Source organism: Marmota monax, unplaced genomic scaffold (assembly GCF_021218885.2).
Source record: "Marmota monax isolate L192 unplaced genomic scaffold, Marmota_monax_Labrador192_F-V1.1 WCK01_AAM20220418_F8-fsc00013, whole genome shotgun sequence".
Lineage (NCBI taxonomy): Eukaryota > Metazoa > Chordata > Mammalia > Rodentia > Sciuridae > Marmota > Marmota monax.
In genome coordinates, this window is record NW_026692202.1 from 3,778,784 (window position 1) to 3,802,378 (window position 23,595).

Consider the following 23,595-nt stretch of genomic DNA (forward strand, 5'->3'; position numbering starts at 1 on the left):
GGAATGTGCATAAGAGGTTAAGAATACATAAGAGAAAAATGAGAAGTGGCAGTAACAAGAATCTTGTAGATGACTGCTTCATGTAGAATAATCATAGGTGTTAGATATTTAGTGAGTGCTTAAAACAGATAAAGATCAAAAGGTATAATTGTTGACCTTGGAAAGAGCAGCTGCAGTGGAGTGCTTAAGGATAATAATCATATTGTGGTAGATTCATAAGAGTAAAGGACCTTGGTGAGTTTAAAGGTTGAATGTAAAGGGGAGATGAGATCGAAGGCTGTAGCCAAAGAGAAGTTGAAGTTGAGGGAACCGGTTTGGTTTTTGTTTGGGGTAGCTGTTACTATGTTTCAAGATGAAAGAACACTGTTAGGAACCAGTCATTAAGAGAGAAAAATCACTGAAGATAACTATGGAAAGGGAAAGGATTAATTAATTGGGCCAGGTTCCAAAGGTTCAACAAATGGGATCTGGGAAACAGGAAGAGAGATATCCCATAGATTTTTAAGAGGAGGAAAAGAGATGGTTGATTATAGGTAATTGTATAGATTGTATCTTGATAGAATTAGAAAATTAAGAAATATTAACAGGTTTTGGTGCATTGATTTTTTGTTTCAATTAACTTAGCTTCTTTTTTATAATACACTCTTTTAAAGTAAACTTTAAAAATGTTACCTCATTTTTCTGTCTAAATGTTGAACCAACTTTTAGAGGTAACTCAGTAATAACATTGCTATGCTTTGGCAACTTCAGCTTGTTTAATCAGATGTTGGATTTTTCAGAGGTGACAAGGAAAATGCATTTTTGGCTTTGCTTTATTGTTTTAACAGAGTACCCTGTGTCTGCAGTGTTACTAATAAGTTGAATGCCTTTTTTCTTTCTTTTAACATTATTCATTCTCTCTAATGCATCTGGACACATTCCAAACAGTCTGGATTAATATTTTAATTAAACAATACAAGTAATAATATCTAAGTAAATGGGACTTTTCAGATTACTTTTGTAAAAGTGAAATTAAATTTGATTTATTGTGGATCTGACTTGGAAGATTAATGAAAGAGAGTAAACATGATGTCTGAGTTACCACCTTTATCTAGAAGAATTTGTTTGGATTGAAAATAAATGCACTTATATACAATGGCTAATGCACGTTAGAAAAGATTAGAAATGTAATGAATCAAGGGTCTGTTTTTAGTTTCATTGTGAAGTTTTATAAAAAGACTTTCCATTCCCATCTCAAGCTAATCATAGAAAGAGGAGCATTTCATGAGTAGAAGCTGTGGGGCTTAAGCTAAGACATCTATCACTTTCTTCTTTGCCACAATCAATTTAACTGCTTTGGCTGCTTAGGCAGACCTCTCCTTTTTCTGCTATTGCTCTTGTTTCCCTTAACTTCGTATAATTTATGACCTCACTGCCTTCGTATATATAGAGGTGGACATTCTATTAAGGGTATACACAAAATATCTGCACACTCTTGATAGAACTTTCTTTTGCTATAAAGTGTGTTCATTTATAGTTGTAAGCTATCATTTATAGTTGTGAGACATTCTTTAAGCATAGGTAGTGTTGTGATGAGTAGCTAGGCTAAGCAAAAGTTACCCCCAATGGTGTTTTATTCGAGGCTTCTCCAACCACTGTTTTGAGAAATCTAACTGCTTCCCCCTCCCATAATCAACTTGTACATAAAATTTTAAGAAATATATGAGTAGTACTTAAATAGGCAAATTTTTTTTCCTTTGGAATAAGATCATTTATATTTTCAGCCACTCATTTATAATATCAAACTATAAGCAATAGGCTAGAGAATGAATGATATCTAAAAGATAATTTTAGAGTTTACTTTTATTTTTATTTGTATGTTTTGTGGTTCTGGAGATCTATCCATGGCCTCAGACATAGTAGCAAGTGTACTACATTGAGCTATATTCCCAACTCAAGGCTCAGTTTTTAAAATGACAAATAAAAATTGTATCTTTGTTTTGAAATTGAAAAACAATTTTAAATTTATAGATTAATTATACCAAAATTAACATTTTCTAGAAATTATTAAAAATTGTGTCTTATGTTTATAATACACTGAACTTCTTTTCTAATTCTGTGACTTTAGGTTTTAGTGGTTGCTTTATAGGCTTGGAATGGAAAGCAATTGAACTTAAATAGAAATAACCAACTTAAATAGAAATAACAATGCTGATTACTTTGAATGTAATGGTCGATACACTTGTATTATATCAAGTGAAGTCATAGAATGTGACTTTAGCCATTTTACTTTAAGAACAACTTTTAAACAATTTTATTGAGGTAATTGATGAATAGTAAACTCAACATACAGTATATACTTTAATAAAAGTTTATACCATACTTTATGTATTCACTTGTTGATTATTTGGGCTATTAAAATAAAGTTGTTGTTAACATTTATGTACAAGTCTTTGTATAGGGATATACTTTAATTTCTCTTAAATACATAGTTGTAAAATGACTGGTTCAGATGGTAGGTTTGTGGTTACCCTTTTTAAGGACTACCAACCTTTTTTAAGTTGGTAGAAGAACTACCAACTTCTCCAAACTAGTTACACTATTTTACATTCCCATCATTGGTATGAGGGAGTCCCATTCTACATCCTTTCAACTCTTGATGTGGTCAGTTGAAAAGCTGTTTTTTAAATTATTGCACCCCTTTTCTGTGTTATTACAAATATATGTAAGAATTATTTGGGAAAAGTACAAAATGTGACAAATAGCTAATGATTTTAAAGTTAAGTTAAAGAAGTATTTGTGGTTATTGTGAAGGTAAATATTGGAAAATTCAGGGATACAGTTCTCTTTATAAAGGCAAAATTGTGGTGTGTATATCTGTTTTTATATGTTTTTTTCCCCCTTTGATAGAGTTTTCCAGAGAAAGACCTTCTGCACTGTCCATCTAAGGATGCAATTGAAGCTCATTTTATGTCTTGTATGAAAGAAGCTGATGCTTTAAAGCATAAAAGTCAAGTAATCAATGAAATGCAGAAAAAAGATCATAAGCAGCTTTGGATGGGACTACAAAATGGTAACTATAGCAGTTTTTAATTTCAGAGTACCACTTTATAAAACATGATAAAACCATAACCATGTAAACAAGTGATATATTTTAGAATTGGTGGTTCAAGTTAATTCTAGCCTTCTTGCCCAAATTTTCACAGTGGCTACTTTTAGTCATACCTTATATTATACTCTCCCAGTGTTCCTCTGTTCATGAATTCTCTAGCACTAGACTTAAGTAACTTATTCTGTGACTTAAGACAACATAAACTTTGTTGTAGCTTCTGAAGAAAATGCCATTACTGGTAGTATTTCTTCCTCATTCCTTAGGTATTACCCTTCTGGGATCACAGCTGGAAACTGTGGATGTGTTTACCATGATACCCTCTACTTGGGCACAGATCCAACTTCAGTCTATGCTTTCTCAGAACAGCAGACTTTCTTTATGCTTGCATTACTGTGTCTGCTATTCTCTGTGGTTTATAAAATACCTTCACAGAAGTAGATGAGAGGAGCATGAAACTCATCTCTGTGTTCTCCATCTTTTGGAGATCATAAATCCTTAATATTGCCTGTGTTGATTTCCCTCTACTGCCTTCACAGGGTTGGTTTAAATATACTCCTTACTTCACATGATTCCTGTATTTCAGTTACTGTGATTCAATTAGATAATACTAGTTCACTGACCTTATAGTTCAAATTTCAGTTACCATGGTATATTAACTATAATTAGTTACATAAAGTACAAATTTTATTGCTGGCTGTTTAGTCCAAGAATCATTACATAACAGTGGATGTGTTCATGATCAGTGACAAATCATATTGCTTTTTACATTGTCTGTCAGTGATTTGTCACTATGCATTAGTTATTCATGTTGTCCATAGACAGCAAAGCATGCAGATATAATGTTTCCTTGTTTCCAACAATAAGCCCATGTAACATTTTATAAACAAAAAAGAGGGAATTGGCAAGGGAACATAAATGCAGCCAAAAAATTGTGTATTGGAAAGTAGAAGGTAACTGGGTAGTATCTGGCTCTGGAAAAGTTGAGATAGCTGCCTTTCAAGAGACTGGATATGCAGCCAGAGGAACTAAATGAGGTGAACTCATTAGCATAAATAAGGAAAGTAGATTTGACATAAAGGATGAAGGAGTTCCAGAATAAATGATGTTGTTGATGTTCATATTAAAGGAATACTCAGAGATAGCCCATGATACTGAAAATACAAATGATAAAATGGTGAAAGTTGATTACAACATAGAAATACTCCAGTTCACCCAGGCTTAAGAATAAATAAAACATTCTAATCAATGTTTCTAATATTTTAAAATTACAATATAATAATTATTTTTATTTTTTATTTTCCTATATAAATTTATAACAGTTATTTTACATTTTGACAATAAATCTTAAAGATCATGCAGTAATTGTAGTTTTTTTCATTAACTAAGATTACTTTGTGGGGATAGGGGTGTGGCTCAGTGGAAGCGCACCCAGTGAGACACTGGGTTCGATTCTCAGCACCACATATAAATAAATAAAATAAAGGTCTGTCACCAACTAAAAAAAATGTTTAAAAAATAAGAGATTACTTTGCAGTTTCAGTGTGCATGATCACATTTTCAGTGCAAACTACAATGAAATTAGAATATTCTGTACTGTGTCTATCTTTGATAGTTGTTTTTGGCCAAGGAATTAATAATATAAGTTTTTTCATGGCAGTAACAACTGTATTATTACAATGTCAAGAGGTACTTGTAGTTATTAAGTATTTATTAAAATTTATGCAAAATTCAGAGCATTATGTAAACCTCATATAAGGTACATCTGTATTGTATGTACTGTAAATTATATTTCCTCGTTTCTTTGTTTTATTGCTCCTTAGTTTCATGTTTATATATCAGGCATTTTTCAATACCTGTCAGGCACTGGACTTAGTTGCCTCATTTACATTACTGAGTACAAAATTTTTTTTTTTTTTTTTTTTTTTGGTGTGCTGGGGATTGAACCCAGGGTATTTAGCATGCTAAGCAAACACTCTACCAACTGAGCTATATCCCCAGCCCCCAAAAATTCTTAATAAATTAAAATAGTCTACAAAACCACTTTTTATTTCTGGCTAACTAAATAGTAATTGATATTTTAGAAGACTTATGAACAAGAAGGTAGCTTAAATGGGGGAAGCTGAGGATCATATAAAGAGAAGGGAGTTGAGAATAATTTGATCTCAGAATTGAAGTAAATGAATGGACAGAAAAGTCTTTGTTCTTGAAATATACTCTGTCTTGAGTCTGCTAAAAAGAGTTCAGGGATTCAGGAGAGAATTCTAAAAATGATTGAAATGTTTAAGTTGGTGCATTGGAGGATTGAGTGTAGAGGAAAATCCTTAAGAGTCATCAAAAGAACAAGAGTTGTCTCAAGGTTGTGGAGGTAGCTCAGTAGTACACTGTTTGCTTAGCATGTTCTAGGCCCTGGGTTTGATCTCCAGCACTGCCAAAAATAAAAAAATAAAAAGGTTGTCTTAGTTCAACTAAGCTGTGCTAGTAGTTCTTAAGTCATTCAACTCCTTTGAATTTCGGTTTCTTCATCTGTGTTACAAGATAAGATCTGCCTTCTAGGTATGTGTAAATTATGTAAAAGCCTTTCTTTGAAAGAAAGTAAAGCTGTCTCAGTAAAAGAATTACTAGTATTATTATTGTTGTTGTTGTTACTGCTGCTACTGGAGATTTCATCCAGGGCCTTGCTCATGATAAGCTTAAGTTGTTAACACAGCACTACATCCAAACCCCTCAATAAAAAGAATTATTTAGAAGTTGCTTTGAGACCTAAGACAAGGTGGGTAAACTGTAGATATGTGACAAATGCCAGTTTTCTTAAATTAAGATTTCCTAGAATCCAGCTATAAACATTCTGTGCCTACATTTATGCTACAATAGCAGAATTAAATAGTTGTGACAGGTTATGTGGCCCACAAGCTTAATGTATTATTACCGGTCCTTTTAAGAAAATTTTGTGAAGCCACAGTAGCCTGATCAAACCCACAGCAAATATTTATCATTGACTTAAACCATGAATCAAAAGATCACATGCTCAGAACTTGGGATAACAGTAATCAGACATAGACTGACAACTGACTTTTTTGCTATTGTTTAGGCATCAAGTTTCTTTTCTATATTTCTGTCTTAGATTATATTCTTTCTTCAGTGTGACTATTATAAAGTTAACTTTACTAAATTAGATTTTATTAAATTAATTTTAAAATGGAGTTTAATTAGATCTAACTTAATGGTGTTTGGTTATACATACTTTATTTCTGTTTGTTCGGAGCTGTAGGTTATTTTTGTGAGTATTATACTTGGTTTCATTTGTGGTAATTAAGACTGAACTTACAATACTCAGAGACCATTGAGAGGTATGCCGTGGTACTGGAGTTCTTTTTATTTATTTTGTTTCTTTAAAATTAAGATATTTTAGCTGGGTAAATGTTAACTTATAAAAAAATATTGTGGGTAAAATGCTGAAAGGTAAATTGTTAAAAGGTGTGTGTTTTCCATTCTGTTATTCTGTTTGGAGTACTCTTCTTTTTTTGTCTGTTTAACTTCTATGTGTCTTTTGACATTCATGTCTGTTATCACTTTCTATATGAAGCATTGTTTCCATTTTTTTCCTTGAATATTTATTGACTGCTTAACATGTGCCTGATACTATGCTAAGAGCTAGTTATCATCCAGCACCCATGGAACAAACATGGCCAGAGAGCTTACACATAAGTGGAAACAGAATTTCTTATGCTTTCATGCTGTCCTGACTCTTCATTTAAATGCATTTCTCCTTTTGTATTTTGTCACATTCTGTATTGTTATATGGTTTATGTATTCTACTAAGCATTATACTCCTGGTTGGAGTAGATCTTATTTTTTATCCCTATCATGTAGTCTGGTCTTATAGAGAAAGTCAGTAATGACTGAGTGACTCCTTTATTTTATTTCTTTCTGATGCTACCAGGAATAATATTAACAGCTTTACATAATGGTGTAATATTAGTATAAAAGAGAGGAAGTATGTTGTTTGCATTTATTTATGGAAATGGATTTTATGTTTAAGATTTTTTTCTCCAACAGAAGTTTCTATTTGTGAAAGATATGTCACCTTTTTGTTAGTATAATTGTAAACTTGTCAAAATTGAGACAATAGATGGTAAATTTATTTCATTCAGAATTGCACCTGTACAGCATAACGACTAAACAGAAATTTAAATGATTTTTTTTCAAATGCTAATTTTAATTTCGAAGCTCTCTGTGAAGGAGAAATAAGAAAAGCTTATGAAACCAAGAAAACTCATTTAAGGCATACTGTGCCTTTCAGTGTTTTTTATGAGTTTTCATTTTAGATTTTAAAATATTTAACCTCTTTGAAACAGTTAATAACCACAAAAGAAAAAAGAAAGAAAGAAAGGAAAGTGGCATTTTGATATATGAGGCAGTTGTCACTACATGTACAGGCTATTTATTTTCTATTAAATGTCATATTTTTCTTATAATCTGGAGATTTGAGGAAATCACTAAAAAAGTATTCATAATACACGACTTTGTTTTTAGGCCTGCCTTTTCTTCCGAGTGTATATTACCATCCATAAAGTAAGAAAAAACGACAATAAATTTAGTTGACTTACAAATTAAAGGCAAGGGTTTACCATAAACGTGGTTAGTCTTTTTAGCACTTTTTTGGCTGGGGGAGGGGATTGAACATAGGGTCTCATACATGCTAGGCAAGCACTCTATCACTAAGATACATCCCAAACCCATTTTATTTTGTTTTGAGACAGGGTCTCACAAAGTTGCTCAGATTGGCCTTAAAATTGAAGTCTTCCTGCTTCAACCTCCTAAATAACTGAGATTACAGGCATAGGCCAGCACACCAGCTAGTTACTTGATTTTTTTTTAGAGACATCACTTGATAGCATGTCATTTTAAATTAAAAACTGTTTTCTGAGAGGAAATAGTGATTACGTATAACAAGTTCTATAATATTTTGAAAATACATTTGATTTGTAGGTAATGTAAAAGATAAGTGCAGTGGTTCCAGCTCTTTGTAGTCTTGTATGATAAAGACAGATGGGTTGTAATTTCATCTCTTTGTTTTTATTAGTGGTGTGTATATATACAGTTGAGTAAGAATTGAAATGAGATTTTCTGGGTCAGAAGTAGAGCACTGGCTCTCATCTATTCATTGTTTTATCTTTTATCACTTTTGTGATTGTGGCAGGTCATTTTTCTTTATAAGCTGGAATGGTCTTATAGATGCAAAGGTAGTAATAGTTCATAGGACTAAAATTTCAAGAACTGTAAAGCAATAATCATGTGATAGATTTTTTTCCTGTTGATTCCAGATGGACTTCCTAGATGAAAGTTGTTATTGGTTTTTCTCTATTCTTCTCTTTTTACTAAGCAGGATATAGGTAGAAAGTAAGAGATAACTTTACAGAAATAACATAGTACCATAAGAAATGGTACTATAAAACCTCTGTTTTGGTATAAGAATTCTTAAACTTAATGAACCCACTACCTATCTGTATCTTGAAACTTCCAGTTTTCCCATTTTGTTAGCATCACATACTGTCATAGGTATAGGTGCAAAAGAAGAACTGCCAATAGGAAACATAAGTGCTCCTCTTGAACCTTTTGTCTCAGTGCAAGAAAATAGTGTAATAAATCTCTATATATCAGTCAGGCCTCAGCAATTTCCAATATATAGCTGCTTTCATTTTATCTTTGACTTCTACTTCTTATCCTTCCCCTACTTTTGAGTTTTTAGAAATTTTTTTTCCATTATATTGCTCATAGATTTTTATTCTTTACAGATTTTTTAAAAGTGGTATTTAATCAAGTATTAGAAATGACATTCATTGTTTCTCTTTTTCATGGTCACAAATCCAATCTTCTTTATAGGAGATTCATGCCCAGGCAGTGGCAGTATGGATTAGCTAACCAATAATAGAGCCTATGATGAGGCAGGCACTGTTCTAGCACATGAAACACTAGAGTGAGTAAGACAGGTGTAGTCCTTTCCCTCAGAATTTATAGTCTAGTGGAGGGCAGGTCAGATGTTAAACAGATTGCTGTTTAAATAATATTAAATTTACAATTGGAGTTGTAGAGGAAAGAGGAAAGAATATAGACAAGAGGGTTGTGATGAAAATATCCCAGACTTGGCATGATGTGGGCTAGATTCAGAAGTAAGGAACTTATTAAGTTCTGGGAGCGGAATGTAGACTATTCTGACAGGAGCATGATGATCCGGAGAGTAGCAAGAAGATGATACCAAACATTAAACAAAGGCTCTATCCAGGGCCTTATAGGCCATTGTAATGTCATTGAACTAATGGTGGGAAATAGGATGGAATGGTAGAAGGACACTGATTTTAAGCAGGTCTGAAAGAGAATCAGACATTCCTTATGAAAACATCCCTTCACAAACAATATGGGTAATGGTTTTGTAGGGAGCAAATATGTATTTGTAAGACCAGTGTCTGTTCAGTCTAAACCATTATTGCCTCTGAAAGTTATTTGGACTGTATATGGTAAGCTTGACTAGAAAGTAGTACAGGATATGACAAATAATTTTTGATGTTACCAAGAATTTGTATTTGGTTTAAGGTGGTGAGTAATAGAATGAGAATTGTTGAGGTTGATTCCCAGCCATTTTAGAAACTATTGAGTATACCTAAGTACTTTGATCCAGTTCACATAAAAAAATACTAGCCTCTGAACACTGTAATAAAAAGTAGGATACTTTAGAGATGGGTATTTTAAATTTTATGATAAATTTTTAATTACTATTTTATTTTCTAAGTGTTCTTTGCTAGAGATTGAAATCAAGCTTACCAGTTAATAAAATCCATTCATATTTTTAAGTTGACACATTTATGTCTCTTATGACCTCGGGCACCTGTTTCATTGTTTTTCAGAACTATTGGCACTAGTTTTGTAATCCTATCTTGAAGTGTTTTTTTTTTTTTTTTTTTTTTTGCTGTCTCATTTATCCAGAGACCTGCACTAAAAATTCCTATGCCTCTGTTTTGGTCATCTTTCTATGGTACTATGTTATTTCTGTAAAGTTATCTATTACCTTCTACCTATGTAATAGCCTCATGTCTTTTTGTATCTCTAAGTCTATGAGAGCATTATTTTCACTTCAGCTGTGTATTTTCATCTTTTTCTCTGAGAAAATTATTGTTGGAAAAAGTAAAAGAAGAAAAAATAAATGAAATAGTTGTGTCTTCTTAGTATGACACTGTTTTGCCAGTAATGTTCTTTACCTATTCTTTCTTTCATTGTCAGACATAGTTTATTAAGTTAATTTTATTTTCCATATTTTTATGAGCCTCATCTCATGTTGCCTTCCTACCATTCTTCCCTCATGTATTTCTGCTGTAAATTGGTTCATTGTATGGGTGTTATTTTAATGTTGATTAGTTGACAGGTTGTCTTATTTTTATTTTTTTTTATTGGTTGTTCAAAACATTACAAAGCTCATGACATATTATCTTTTCATACATTTGATTCACGTGGGTTATGAACTCCCATTTTTACCCCAAATACAAATTGCAGAATCACATCGGTTACACATCCACGTTTTTACATAATGCCATATTATTGACTGTTGTATTCTGCTACCTTTCCTATCCCCTACTATCCCCCCTCCCCTCCCTTCCCATCTTCTCTCTCTACCCCATCTGCTGATTGCCTGTCTACTGTATGATTTGTGCTTTAGGTATTGGAGACATAGCAGTGAGAAAAATAAGCACAAAGTCTCATAGTTACCTAAATTAAATTCTAGTTGGGGAGGCATACAATAAACACATATATAAGTATATATTATGTGTCATATGATGACAGTTGCATTGGGAAGAAAAAGTAGGGTAAGATGAGAGAGAACTGTACTGGGAGAGAGCATTGCTATTTTAAATAGGATGGCCAGGGAAGTCTTCACTGATCTGATGTTATTAAGTGAAGACCTGAAGCAGTTTAGGGTATCTCACTTTTATTTATCAGAGGTTAATGGCCTTGTAGCCAGAGGAAACAAAAAGGGCAAGGGCAGCAAAATGAGGATATGTTGGACAATTTCTGAGAACATAATCCTGTGGGTAGCTTTTAAAAGTGTAGATAACATAGATTTTTCTTACCTTTCTCTTCCATTGCATTTGTCATATTCTCCTCTACCTGGAAAGCCAGTGTATAGTGGTGTCCCACCACTTTTTTTATATATATAATAATATCTGGTTTTAGAAAAACTTGTCTATATCTAGTTTTTTTTTCTTTTAATAAGCTTCGTGGGATCCAAAGCATTGTTTTAGCAATTAGTTTTATACTATTTTGAAAGAAGTAAATAAGATGTTAAGAATAGTGCCCTTTAGGACTGGGACATATTTACATTAAGATGATTAGAGAAGACCTGTTTGAGAAAATGATATTTAAGTTGAAATCTGAATGATAAGAATGAGCCAATCGTATTAGAAAATTACATGTTTTAAAAACATGAGGTAATGATGTTCATCTCATTCCACCGTCTTTCCTACCCCATGCCCCCTCCCTTCACCTCTATCCCCCTTGTTCATGAAGACACAAATGGTGTGACTCTACTTTGTTTACAACCAGAGATATGAAAAATTGTGTTCTATATGTATAATATGACATATATATGTATATGTCATATATACAAATTAGAATTTTTAAAAAATGAGGTAAAAAAGAGTCTGATTTTAGTCTTCATTTGTTCAGGTTGTTGTATTTGCATAGGTTTGGTGGCTTAATAAACATAATTTTTACATATCTGAAGGCTGAGGAGTTTAAGATCCGATCCGGGCATTTGGAGATTTCATGTCTGGACCTAATTATTTCTTAAAGGTCCTATCACTGATTACTGTCATATTGAATGTTAGGATTTTACGTGATTTGTGGGGAGGGCATGAACATTTGATATATAAGAAGTAGGTTTTTAGAAATTGAAAGAAGACCAGTATGTCTTAGATGTGTGACCAGAGAGGGACGGAAGGGTAGCTTGAGGTGCATTGGAGGAAAGGAATGAACCAGATTATGTAGAATCTTGTAGACCAAGGGAAAGAATTTGTGTTTTAAAGGGTAGTGGGAAGCCATTGTAGGATGTGGAGCAGAGGACAGGTAAGACACAGAAGGAAATAAAAATACTTCACTGCTGAACGTAGAGTGGAATGGAAACAGCCCCAAAAAGAAGTAAAGAGGCTCTGGTAGTATTCCAGGTTTAAGAACATGGTATAGCAGAGCATGGCATACCTGTAATCTTAGCCACTGGGGAGGTTGAGGCAGGAAGATTGTAAGTTTGAGGTCAGTCTAGGCAACTTATTATGACACTCTGTCTCAAAAATAAGAAAGAGGGCTGGGGATGTAGCTCAGTGGTAGAGCACTTGCCTAGCATGTGCTAGGCTTGGGTCCAGTTCCTACTACCACAAAAACTGAAAAATGAGTGTTTATTGTGAAGGTAGAATTGACAGAACCTATTGTTAGGTCTGATGTAGAGGTTGGGAGTGCAAGAATTATTCCTGTGATCTAGTTTGGGTAATTATATAGATGGTGCTATATGTACTGAATGGAATACTTCAGAATAGGTATGGGGCAGGAAACAAAGCTGATTTGAGAGGTCATCTTTGTGGCTACAAGTTTGAGATGTTTATGAGCCATCTACATGAAAATATACTAAGTTAGATATTGGTAGAGGTAAATATCATAAGTGGGCAACAGTAGGTGGAGGAGGCTTAATAGATTGGAATCTAATGCTCCCACTTTTAATTTCATATTTTTTTTTTTGCAGTGCCATCTTTTTTATATCAGCTTTGAAAATATGGCAGTCATTGTGTTCCAGTGACAAGGCAGTGAAATATGGAATAATCCCGTTTTTTTCTCGGTGGTTGGAAGTTCTGTTTATACTAACCATTCTGTGTTTTTCTTTCTATATACAACTGAGCTAATAAGTCATATTCATTACTTTCTTGCCTGCAATACTTTTTGTTTGCAGGTCAGTGAATAAGTTCAGTCTGAAGCTATGTGTGTGGCATTTAAGAATCTACAACTTTGTGAGAAAGTTGTGTAAAGCATATTTTGTAATCTCCTTGAGCATTCAATTAAATTTTACTATGGAACAAACAAGCTTTTTACTATATATATGTTTTAAATCAGTCTTTTGGTGTTCTCCTTTCTATAATTAAAAATAATGGTGGGGATGTTAAATTTTATTTGTTTGTAATACAAAGCCATAAAGATAATTTGCTAGGCTTCCAGAGAAAGATTGCTTTTGAAATCACATGATTTAAATGAATAAATAAATTTTGTAGTATTTTGGATTATAACCTCTTTCAGTTTTCTTGGTAGTTGGCAGTGAATATTGTGGATGATAAAACTTGGTGAAACAGTGTGGTGGCATACAACTGTAATCCCAGTAACTCAGGAAACAAGGCAGGAGGATATCAAGTTTGAGGCCAGCCTCAGCAATTTAGTAAGACCCTAAGGAACTTAGCAAGATGTGTCTCAAAATAAAAAAATAAATAAAAAATTCTAAAGGGCTGGGTTTGGAGCTCAGTGGTAAAGTTCTCCTGGATTCAGTCCTCAGTACAAAAAATATAAAAAGCAGAGGAAAAAAAAATATTACTTGGTGAAACGTGTACCTCTACCCTTGTCTTTTTTTTTTTTTTTTTCCCCCCCCCCCAGTATTGGGGATTGAACTCAGGGGCACTCTATCACTGAGCTATATCTCTAGTCCCTTTTATATTTTATTTTGATACAGGGTCTTGCTAAATTGCTTAGGGCCTCACTAAGTTGCTGAGGCTAGTTTCAAACTTTTGATCCTCCTACCTCAGGCTCCTGAAACACTGAGATTACAGGTGTGTCCACCACTGTGCCTGGCAAGTTTTACATTTCTTAAATGATGTTTTTTGTTTTGGAACTTTAAAAGTAGTTCATGGGTTTTTGTTTGTTTTTGTGGTGCTGGGGACTGAACCCAGAGCCTTGTGCATGTTAGCCAAGTGCATACTACCTCTGAGCCACATTGCCAGCCCTTGTGTTTCTCTAAAAGAACAAAAAGTTCTGGTGTACTTACTTTTCTAATCTTTGTCTTTTTTTCCCCCATTAGCTCCTTCTTACTTTTCTTTAGTGCAGGGTTTCTTAAAATATAGACCATTGGCCAGAATCATCCACTGGGAACTGACTATAATTGTAACCTAGACCAACTGAATCAGAAACTCCACTGCTCTGGAACAGGCTATCTCAACCATGGCACTATTGCCATTTTGGACCAGATAATTCTTTGATTTGGCTGCAGAGGTGGAAAGGTTGTCCTGTCCAGTGTATCATGGTATGATGTTCAACAGCACTCCTATTAACTGGATGCCAGTAGCATTGTATCCCACTCCTCAATCCCTAATTGTGACAAAAAAAAAAAAAAAAAAAGTCTCCAGACATTACCAAATATCTTGAGAATCACTGCTCTACAGAGAAGTGATATGGAGTCAATGGATAAAAACCTCTATTGGAATATTAAATACCTTTAACTCATTCCAGGATTCATGCTGATTACTTTACTACAATTTATATGCATTATTACTGCCTTTACAGCAGTTATACAAAATGTAGTTCAAAGTTCAAAGCCTCATTTATGAAGTTTCTCATCTATTTCAGTAGCTTAGTACTTGGACTTGTATGTCCAGTTGTTATAATGATTCATTTGGCTGAATTTGGAACCATATTCTTTTTCAACCCAAAGGCATTTGGCAGTTAAACAGATTAAACAGTTGCATACCCATCTCTTATATGTAAACTTAGGCTTATAATTTCTTGTAAACTTAACCATGTTTGTTTCTGGGGGGCAATTATTTTATTTTTGCTGAGGTGACTGTTAAATGACAAATGAATCAACAGTGTCCTGTTATTGTAGTAAGATCAGTATTGCTTGCATTTTTTAAGTAGTACTGTACTACTTCATTATTATGTAATATATATTTTCCCTTTTATTTTCATCTCTTCCAGCTCACTTGGTTTTGTTCATTTGTTTGTTTGTTTGTTTATTTATTTTTAGTAAGTTCTGGATTATTAGATATACAACAATGTATTGTATATCAATTTTATATCAACAATTAGTAGTTAATGCTAGGTTAATGTGTTAACCAGCCCTAGCTATAATATGCTTTTATTGGTGGGGGGGGGGCGGATAAAAGACCTAGAAATTATTGTTGCTGAGAATTTTACAATTTCCCACTCCTACTTGCAACTCTGCGCAACATCTCATTTACTCGTCTCTACCTTTGTAGAGTGCTCCTGATTAGTGGCTGTAGTGATAGTAATCTGGCTGTCAGATTTCTGCATATTAATGATGTTTCCTGAACCCCCCAAATCAGTGCTAGTTTCTTGTTGCTCATTGCATACCTTCTCTCTTTTACTACTCTAGGAACTATGGAAGAATCAGAGGTCCTTTTGTGTGAAAATTACATTTAGATATTATAAAACTACCTATGCCAATATGTTAATTGACAAAGAATTGCAAAGTTTTGAAACACTAGAATACTGGAAAAACATCCATTTTTAAAGGAGCACAATAAACAAGTCTGTTAATACAAAATACAGCATGATCGGTAAAATCCTGATCATTATCTTCAAAGTGGCTTTCTACTTATGAAGCATTTCTTCCCACAAGGTCTCTTTAGGATCCAAACTATCCTTGAGTTCTTGGAGCTTTTTACATTTTAACTTTTTTCTATCTTTCACATTATTAGAAGGATATGAAAGTAACTCAAACAATGCTTCTAATCAGTTAGGAAATATCACTGTGTCATATTCAAAGTGTTAAGATTTTGCGAACTTCCTTAATCTTGTATCTTGGTTTTGTTAGTATCTCCTTAGATTTTCTTCTACAGATATATTTTTCTATGTTTGCTTTTCATAGATGTTTTTAAAACAATTTTAAAATTCAAAAACACTATTAACATTTCTTTTACATGATTCTTATTTGTTTTTTGGTTTTGTTCATTTGTAATAACTGCAGATTGAATCCAGGGCACTCTACCACTGAACTACATACACTCCTAACCCTTTTTATTTTTCTTTTGAGGCATAGTCTAAGTTGCTGAGGCTGGCCTTGAACTTGCAATCTTAAGTAGGTGGGATTACAGGTATTCACCAAGAGATTAAAAATATTAATATTTGTGTGCCTGGGATACAGAGGAGCAGAAGAGAGGACACTGAGTGGAAATGCAGGAATTGAGAAAAGAGACGACTTCTTAGGTTTTAGTTAAAGGGGAAAGGCTTTATACTTATAATAGAAGCCCCCACCCATATTTATTTTTTAATTTATTTTCATAAGTTATGTTCAGAAAAATACAATATGAGATTCAAATATTTGAGTTGCAGATGAATAATATGGGAAACACTGGTAGGATAATTTTACATTTTAATAAATTCTTATTTTTACTATTAGGATTCTTAGAAATCTTGATTTTTGTGCATCATAGGATATTTGTATATATCAGTTATTACTAAAAGGAACTGAACTCATTTTTTAAAAAATAATTTTTGCAGTTCAATGGATCAAACTCAGGACATCATGCATTTGGCAGGTGTTTTATCACTGAGCTGTGCTCGAAGCCCAATATGTTTGTAAGAAATATTGGTTAATCCACAATAAGCTCATTATAAGAAGTAATAAAATGTTATTGTTAAAATTCTGTGTGGGCCCTATTTTGAGATATGTGTGATTTTAAGGACACAGCTTTTTTCCCAGTGAACATAAAAAGAAGTTTGTAGAAAATGCCACTAAAATTTTCTGTGATACATTAGCATTTTTCATGTAGCCACCATGGGCAGATTTGATAAGATGGATTCCAGATAGAATAAAATTTATCTAGAGATTATTCCAATTACTAAATTTCTCGTGATATCCCAGTCCTGGATAGTTTTACATGTTATCTAATGATTCCTTATAAGAATTAGATAAATATTGTCACTTCTGCAAATGAGGAAATGAACTCAGCTAGTAAGAATCAGTACCAGAAATTTGAACCTCTGTCTCTTCTGATTCTAAGGTGAATCTATTTTTTCATTACATCTGGAGGTCATTAACTCTGGATATATGTTAGAGTCCTGTTGGTGAGCTTTCAAAAGGTACAGATGCCAGAGAATTAGATACCCATTCACATGAGGAGGGTCTTGCACTTTGGGTTGGTTTGTTTGGTTTTGGCACTGGCTATTGACCCCAGGGGTGCATTCTTTTTTTTTTTTTTTTTTGAGGCAAGGCCTTGCTATGTTGCCATGCTGGTCTTGAACTGGATCCTCCTGCCTCAGTCTCCTGAGTTGCTGGGATTCAGGGTTGGGGGCGGGTGTGCTACTGCATCCAGCTACATATTTATATTTTTATTTTTAGAAGCTCTGCTTATGATCCTGGTGAGCAGCTAAGTTTGAGAAATGTTGTATTGAGTACTGCATCTCCAGTGATCACTGGTGAACCTTTGTTTGAAACTTTTGTTATTTGTCAGTGGTTAATCATCAGTAGTACTTTGTAATTCACATTTTATCACCAGAAGCATAGGACATTTGTATTTGAACAATGAGAGAATATCTTCCATAATAAACATTGGAAAGGTGACAGTGAACATGATATTGGATGTCTTTTTCCTTTTAGTTCTTCCAAAAATTATAATAGATTTTTTTTTTATCATTACTTTGGTGTGCTTTTTTGAGTAAAGTAAAAATGAAGTCGATTAGTTGTTCAGTGTGTGGCACTCTATGTATCAGAAGGTGATTCGGCTAAGAGAAGGACATTTTCTCACTTTACAATAGCTTTGAAAAGTTATAAAGCAGAATATTGTTTTAAGTATTGATTTAAAGAGGAATATAGGTAAATTGTTAGTCCTGCCCTACTGTTTTCATATATATAATCTCTGAAATCTCATTTTGGCAAGCAAGTTATAGTAAATGTTGTCTTTTGGATTAAAATTTTAACATTAGTGAATGAAATAACAGAATAAGTTTTTTGTATTGTGAAATTTTTGAGTTTCTACTCTTATGTCATACAAGTTTGAAATAAACTCTTTAATTGTATTTTGAGCTGCCTTTAAAATAAACCCAGTTATTGGGATTGACTTTGGAATACATTTAAAGATGTTGTAATCTGCACTTATAGTTTATTGGCTGCTATCAATTAAAATTTATAGTCCGCTTTTTTCAGTCCTTAGTAAGATTAGTTTTATTTGTTTTCAGCAATAGTTTTTAAACATTTACAGTTTTCATAGGTAACTAATTTTTATTTTATTTATGTTATGCTGTAATAAAGCATAACAGTAATGAACCCCTCATCTTCTCAGATTAAAAAGAAACCTTTCACCCCATCCTATGAATCTCTTCTGTACTCATATATAAACGCACGCACGCACTTTTTTTTTGGTGGTGGAGATCATGCTAGTGATTGAACTCAGAGCCTTGAGCATGCACTCTGTTGTTGAGATACATCCTCAACTTCCCCTAATATTGTAAGATGTGTTTAGGAAATGGATGGGTTGGGGTGGAGTGATTATCTTATCTTAAGGATAGTAGACGAGGAACTCAGATTAGCTTGCCACAACTGGAGGCCTCCCCAGATGTTGGCTTAGATTTTCTCGGACCATCATTTCTATTCCCACCACCTTTTATGAATTTCAACTGGAAATAAAGTAGTTGCAATTGATGAAATGTATATGCAACTAAATTGTACCCACAGAGTAAAAAGATCGAAACTATGGTATTTGAAAGAGTTAGAGAAAAGGCAAAACAAGACATAAAGGCGTATGGTATTGTAAAATGTTGCAGTTGGGTTGTATTAAAACTCTGTTCTCCCCAAAATGACTCACAGAGACTGTTATATAACTCCAGCAGGCAACATTCATGTAGAATTTGGTATTTCCTGGCCCTAAGCCTGGCTGAACACTAGATATCTTAGGGTTGGGTTTGGACAGGACTATTTTTCCATATTGGTGTTCACATTTTACTTATATAATCTAGGATGCACAGTGGTGCCTTGTTGAATCTGAGGCAGCCTAAAAGATAATGATAATAGCAAATAGTATGTAGCACTTTGTATCTATTAACCCATTTATTTCTTTCAATAGAATTATGAATATGTTATTATTATTTTCCCTTTATAGACAAAGAAATTGTATGAAGTTTCAAAAATGTCCTATTCAGTAGCTCACACAAATAGTAAATGGCAAAGCTGTGGCATAGGTACTGTGGTTCCACAGTTTTGTTTTTTTTGTTGTTGTTGTTAGCTATGGCACATTTGAAATTCCCACTTTCGATTTCCATTTGCCTAAATTATTCATTAATTTTGGTATTTTATCAATAAAAAACATTGAGTATGTACTATGTGCCTTAAACTTTCTGGGACTGAAGATACAGAAGACAAGATTCTTGCTCCCATAGAACTTATCTATGGTAGTGAGACAATAAGTAATTAAGCATGGAAATAGGGTAATTTCACATAATGATAAGTGTTTAGAAGAAAATAGCCTAATGGTATAGAGAATGATTGGAGAGTGGGGCTACTTTTACTGAGATTATGAAATAAGTTAATTTGAGGAGACAACACTTGTGTTGAGACTTAAATAATCAGAAGGAAGGAGCTATGTGAAGATAAGAGAAGGTATTCCAGGCTTGTAAAACTGTGAGATGAGAATACCTTGGCATTTTTCTAGGACATACACGTGTGCACACACACATCCACACACAAAATAGTGTGACTTGGAGTTCAGTAAGTAAGCAAGATACTATCTTAGTAAGTTGGAAGGTGGGTCTTGAGATCTCAGAGGAATGCATGAGCAATAAATATCCTTCCAAGGGGATGGGAAGTGGCCAATAGGAGTCAGCTCCCTGAGGAAGAGGTATTTTATTTCTGACAGTATTTATTGTTTCCTGTGTGCAGAATTGGGCAGGCATCTGTCTGTCCCAGTTGTAGGCAATAAGAGGATGCAGTGATTTTTGTTTCAGTTTGTTTTGTTTTTAATGATTTTTGTACTTAAAATAACTACATTTTTCAAGTCCATCATGACATATTATTCTTTATGACCCATTAGAGAAATGTTTGAAAAATTTATTCATTAGTGATACAATTTGGTTTGTTTAAAAAGAGCACTTTAGATGCTGGGAAGAAGAGACATATGGAAACAGAAAGACCAATTATGAAGCTGCTGCAGTTGTTGAAATGAGGATTGTGATTTAGATGAAAGCAATAGCAATATTTAGATGAAAGCAGTAGCAAATTGATAATATTTAGAGTACAGATTAATTGTACTCTAAGTATTATCAACTACTGTTCTTGATGCCCATTTCCCTGGACTGTAGCTCTTGTTTTACAGGACAAAGGAATAAATGTCTTCTCCCAGTTTATCCTCAGGCATCAATAGCCTATGTCAAATTTTCCTGAGACCTGTGTTTCGTTGCTCTTTTGATTCCCTCAAACCACAAATTCCTCTGGGTCCAATCCTACTGCCAAGATGTATTTATGTACAGGATTAAAGATATTCTCCTCCAAGACTGGCACTTCTCAATCTGCCAATCCAACGCTCTTGAAATGGGTTGCATTGTATCATGAAATAGCTCTTGATGAATTTTCAGGGGCCTTAAATACTTTTCAGAGCTACTTTGCCTTAGAAGCTTTCCTCAGATATATCTGTTACTTTAAACTCTGTGCAATAGTGCCAGTCTTTTCTGGCTCATATATAAATGTGTGGGTGTAGTTCTGTTGAGCAGCATCTAAGTACTGATGGATGTGCCAAGAGAAAGAGAGTGCTCCTTGTCCCTGGTTCACCTCAGCTGCCTGGTTAGATGTAATTCTCTTAATTTGACTTGACTCAGAAGACAAATGAGCTCGAAGATACACCTCACTTATTTTACATCTGCTTTTGACAGCCTACCAGTAATTACTATTTATTCCCTTTTCTCTTCTCCTATTTTGCCTTACAAAGATTTTTAACATATTGCATGTGAAGAAATTAATTCAAATAAGTCTATATTTGGATATGTTTTCTGATACATATCTTGAAAACTTCTGGTTAAAGCACTACATATATTACACAACAACTTGTATTGCTGATTTGAATAATCCAGGTGGTAGATGCAAAATCTTATGAGGAGTGGATCCCCTTCCTAGTGATTTTTAAACTATTTGGTTTTCTTCTCAAAGAACAGCTTAGAGTCAGTCTTTTATATCTTGACATAGTGACGTTTATTTGGGGTGCTGTAACTGTTGTCTTTGGCATTATAAATATTCAAGACCAGTAAGTGAATACAATGTGTATGTATATAGGGGTCATCTCATCCTTTTCCTATGAGGTGCCCACCAACTGAATTAAGATTTTGTAATAATTCCTGAAGTCTCCCAATGTGTACTCCTTGTCTTCCATGGGGATTTCAAGCACATTTTGGCACATGAGTGTTGAAAATAATTTTGCCTGAAGTTCTTTCTTCCCATAAAGCTTAAGTAGAAGAATCCTTCAAATTTGCCTTTTTTTTTTTTTTTCCATGTAAGGAACAGAGAATAAAAGTCTAATGTACCTTGAGATAATCTGAAATTCTTTTTTGTTTGTTTGTTTGCTTTTGTTTTTATGGTGCTGGGGACAAATCAGGTCACATGCATGCTAGGCAAGCACTCTATCACTGATCCTGATTATTTTTTCTGTATTAAATTTTTTTTTCCAAGATCAATATAAAAGCTTAATGCAGTAGAAAATAAGGAACAGTTCATGGCCACTAAGATTTTTGAGGAATTCTATTTTTAATCCTTTTAAAAAACAGATGCAATGTTTTTGGTGTGGGGGGGTATTCCTGGGGATTTAACACACAGGCACTTAACCATGGAGCCACATCCCCAGTCCTTTTTATGTTTTACTTTGAAACAGCATCTCACTAAGTTGCTGAGGTTAGCCTCGAACTTGTAATCCTCCTGTCTTAGCCTCCCAAGCCCCTTGGATTACAGGCATGTGCCACTGGGCCTGGCTTAGAGGTAATATTTCTACAGAACAGTCCTTCAATTTTATAATCCTTGCATTAATAGCATTCTTGAATTTCAAAAAGAAAACTATCAGTTACATTGCTAGTAAGTCTGATAGAAAGTGTATTTGTTCTTTCTTTCTCCTATTATATGAATAATCTAAACAAATGCTAGTTTATATCTTTTCCTACCTAGTTTTTTTAAATTGTGTTTTGCAGGAGAACTAAATAAATTTGGAAGTTGTTGAAATTGATGTACATATTTAATAGATGCATAGTTGTATGTGGTTAAAAATGAATAGCCAGAGGTCATTATGGTATAAGTACTGTGTGTTCTTGATGGCCAAAGAAACAAATCACTAATTTTATGGCTTAATTATAATAATGAATAGTATAGTTTCAGTATTTAAACTATTGCTTGAAAGCAGTTCAGTATATTCTTAATTCATTAATATTTAGGAAAATAGTAAAAATTTTGTTCTTAAACTTTATTGATTAAAGTAGATACTGATATTATAAAGTCCAGTTTGAAAGGCAATTGGTTATATACACAATTTTAGAGCTAATTTTCTTTAACTGCTATCTGTATCTTACTTGATAATAAACAAGTAATAAAAGTTAATTTATTCTTAGTGTGCTTTTCATATTGCTTAGAAAATGCCAAAAATTTTTATATGGGATTATAACCTTTTATAAGAAGATTAAAAACTGATACAAGTACAGATCTTTTATCATGTCTTTCTTCTTTTGAAACATAGTTGTCTGTCTGGGTCCAATCAGGAGATAGAAACTACACATTGGGTTGAACAGGGTAAGTTTTGTAAAGAATGATTAAACCCTGATAAAAGAGTGACTTTAAGACATTGGAAAGTATATATGGTACCTAGGACTGGTAGAGAAAGGACAAACTTCAATGGGCCCCTTCCTTAAGGCTGGGATTCAGATCTCAGTGGGGAAAGGTATAATTCAATCTACCAAATTAAAGGGTACCATTGTACCTTGGTCAGAGCTAGTTCATAGGCAGTTGGGTAATACAGCATGTAGAGGGGAAGGAACCCTTTGAGCCACCTGTATGCCTCTGCAGGCAGGAAGTCTTGAGAGGGTTGGATTTTGTGTTGAGAGGGAAGATTATTGCTAGGCAGGGCCTATACTTCCAGGTCCTTGAGAAGACTGCACATCTGGGCATGTGTGTGAGGCAGCCTTCACTTGATGTTCTTACCTCAGTACCACTGATCCACTATGCAGTAGTTGGAAACTACAGAACTGCCTTTTGCCCTATAATCTCCTTTGAACACTCATTGCTGAGAAACCTTCAAGTAGTTGTTACTGTAGAGAATCTCAAAATATTTGTGTCCATGTGGGACTGTATATGTTGAAGGGAGAATTTGAAACTGAAGATTATTAAATTTGTAACTGTCATAGTCAAGTTTCCATTCGTCCTTTCCCCAGTTTTTGTACTTTCTTGCAGTACATATTTGCAACCTCTTTTGACTAATTACTTTTCTGCATCTTTTATTGTTTGTGATTGTTTT

General features: G+C 33.8%; 1 protein-coding gene across 2 annotated transcripts in view; it reads left to right on the top strand.

The window, feature by feature from the left end:
- The window catches only part of Atg5 (autophagy related 5), a 125,363-nt gene that overhangs the window by 54,883 nt on the left and 46,885 nt on the right, over positions 1-23,595 (top strand). For both annotated transcript variants that reach the window (XM_046430609.2, XM_058575321.1), the window contains exon 5: positions 2,890-3,052. In XM_046430609.2, the coding sequence (XP_046286565.1) occupies positions 2,890-3,052 (163 nt within the window). The remainder of the gene's footprint in view (positions 1-2,889; positions 3,053-23,595) is intronic.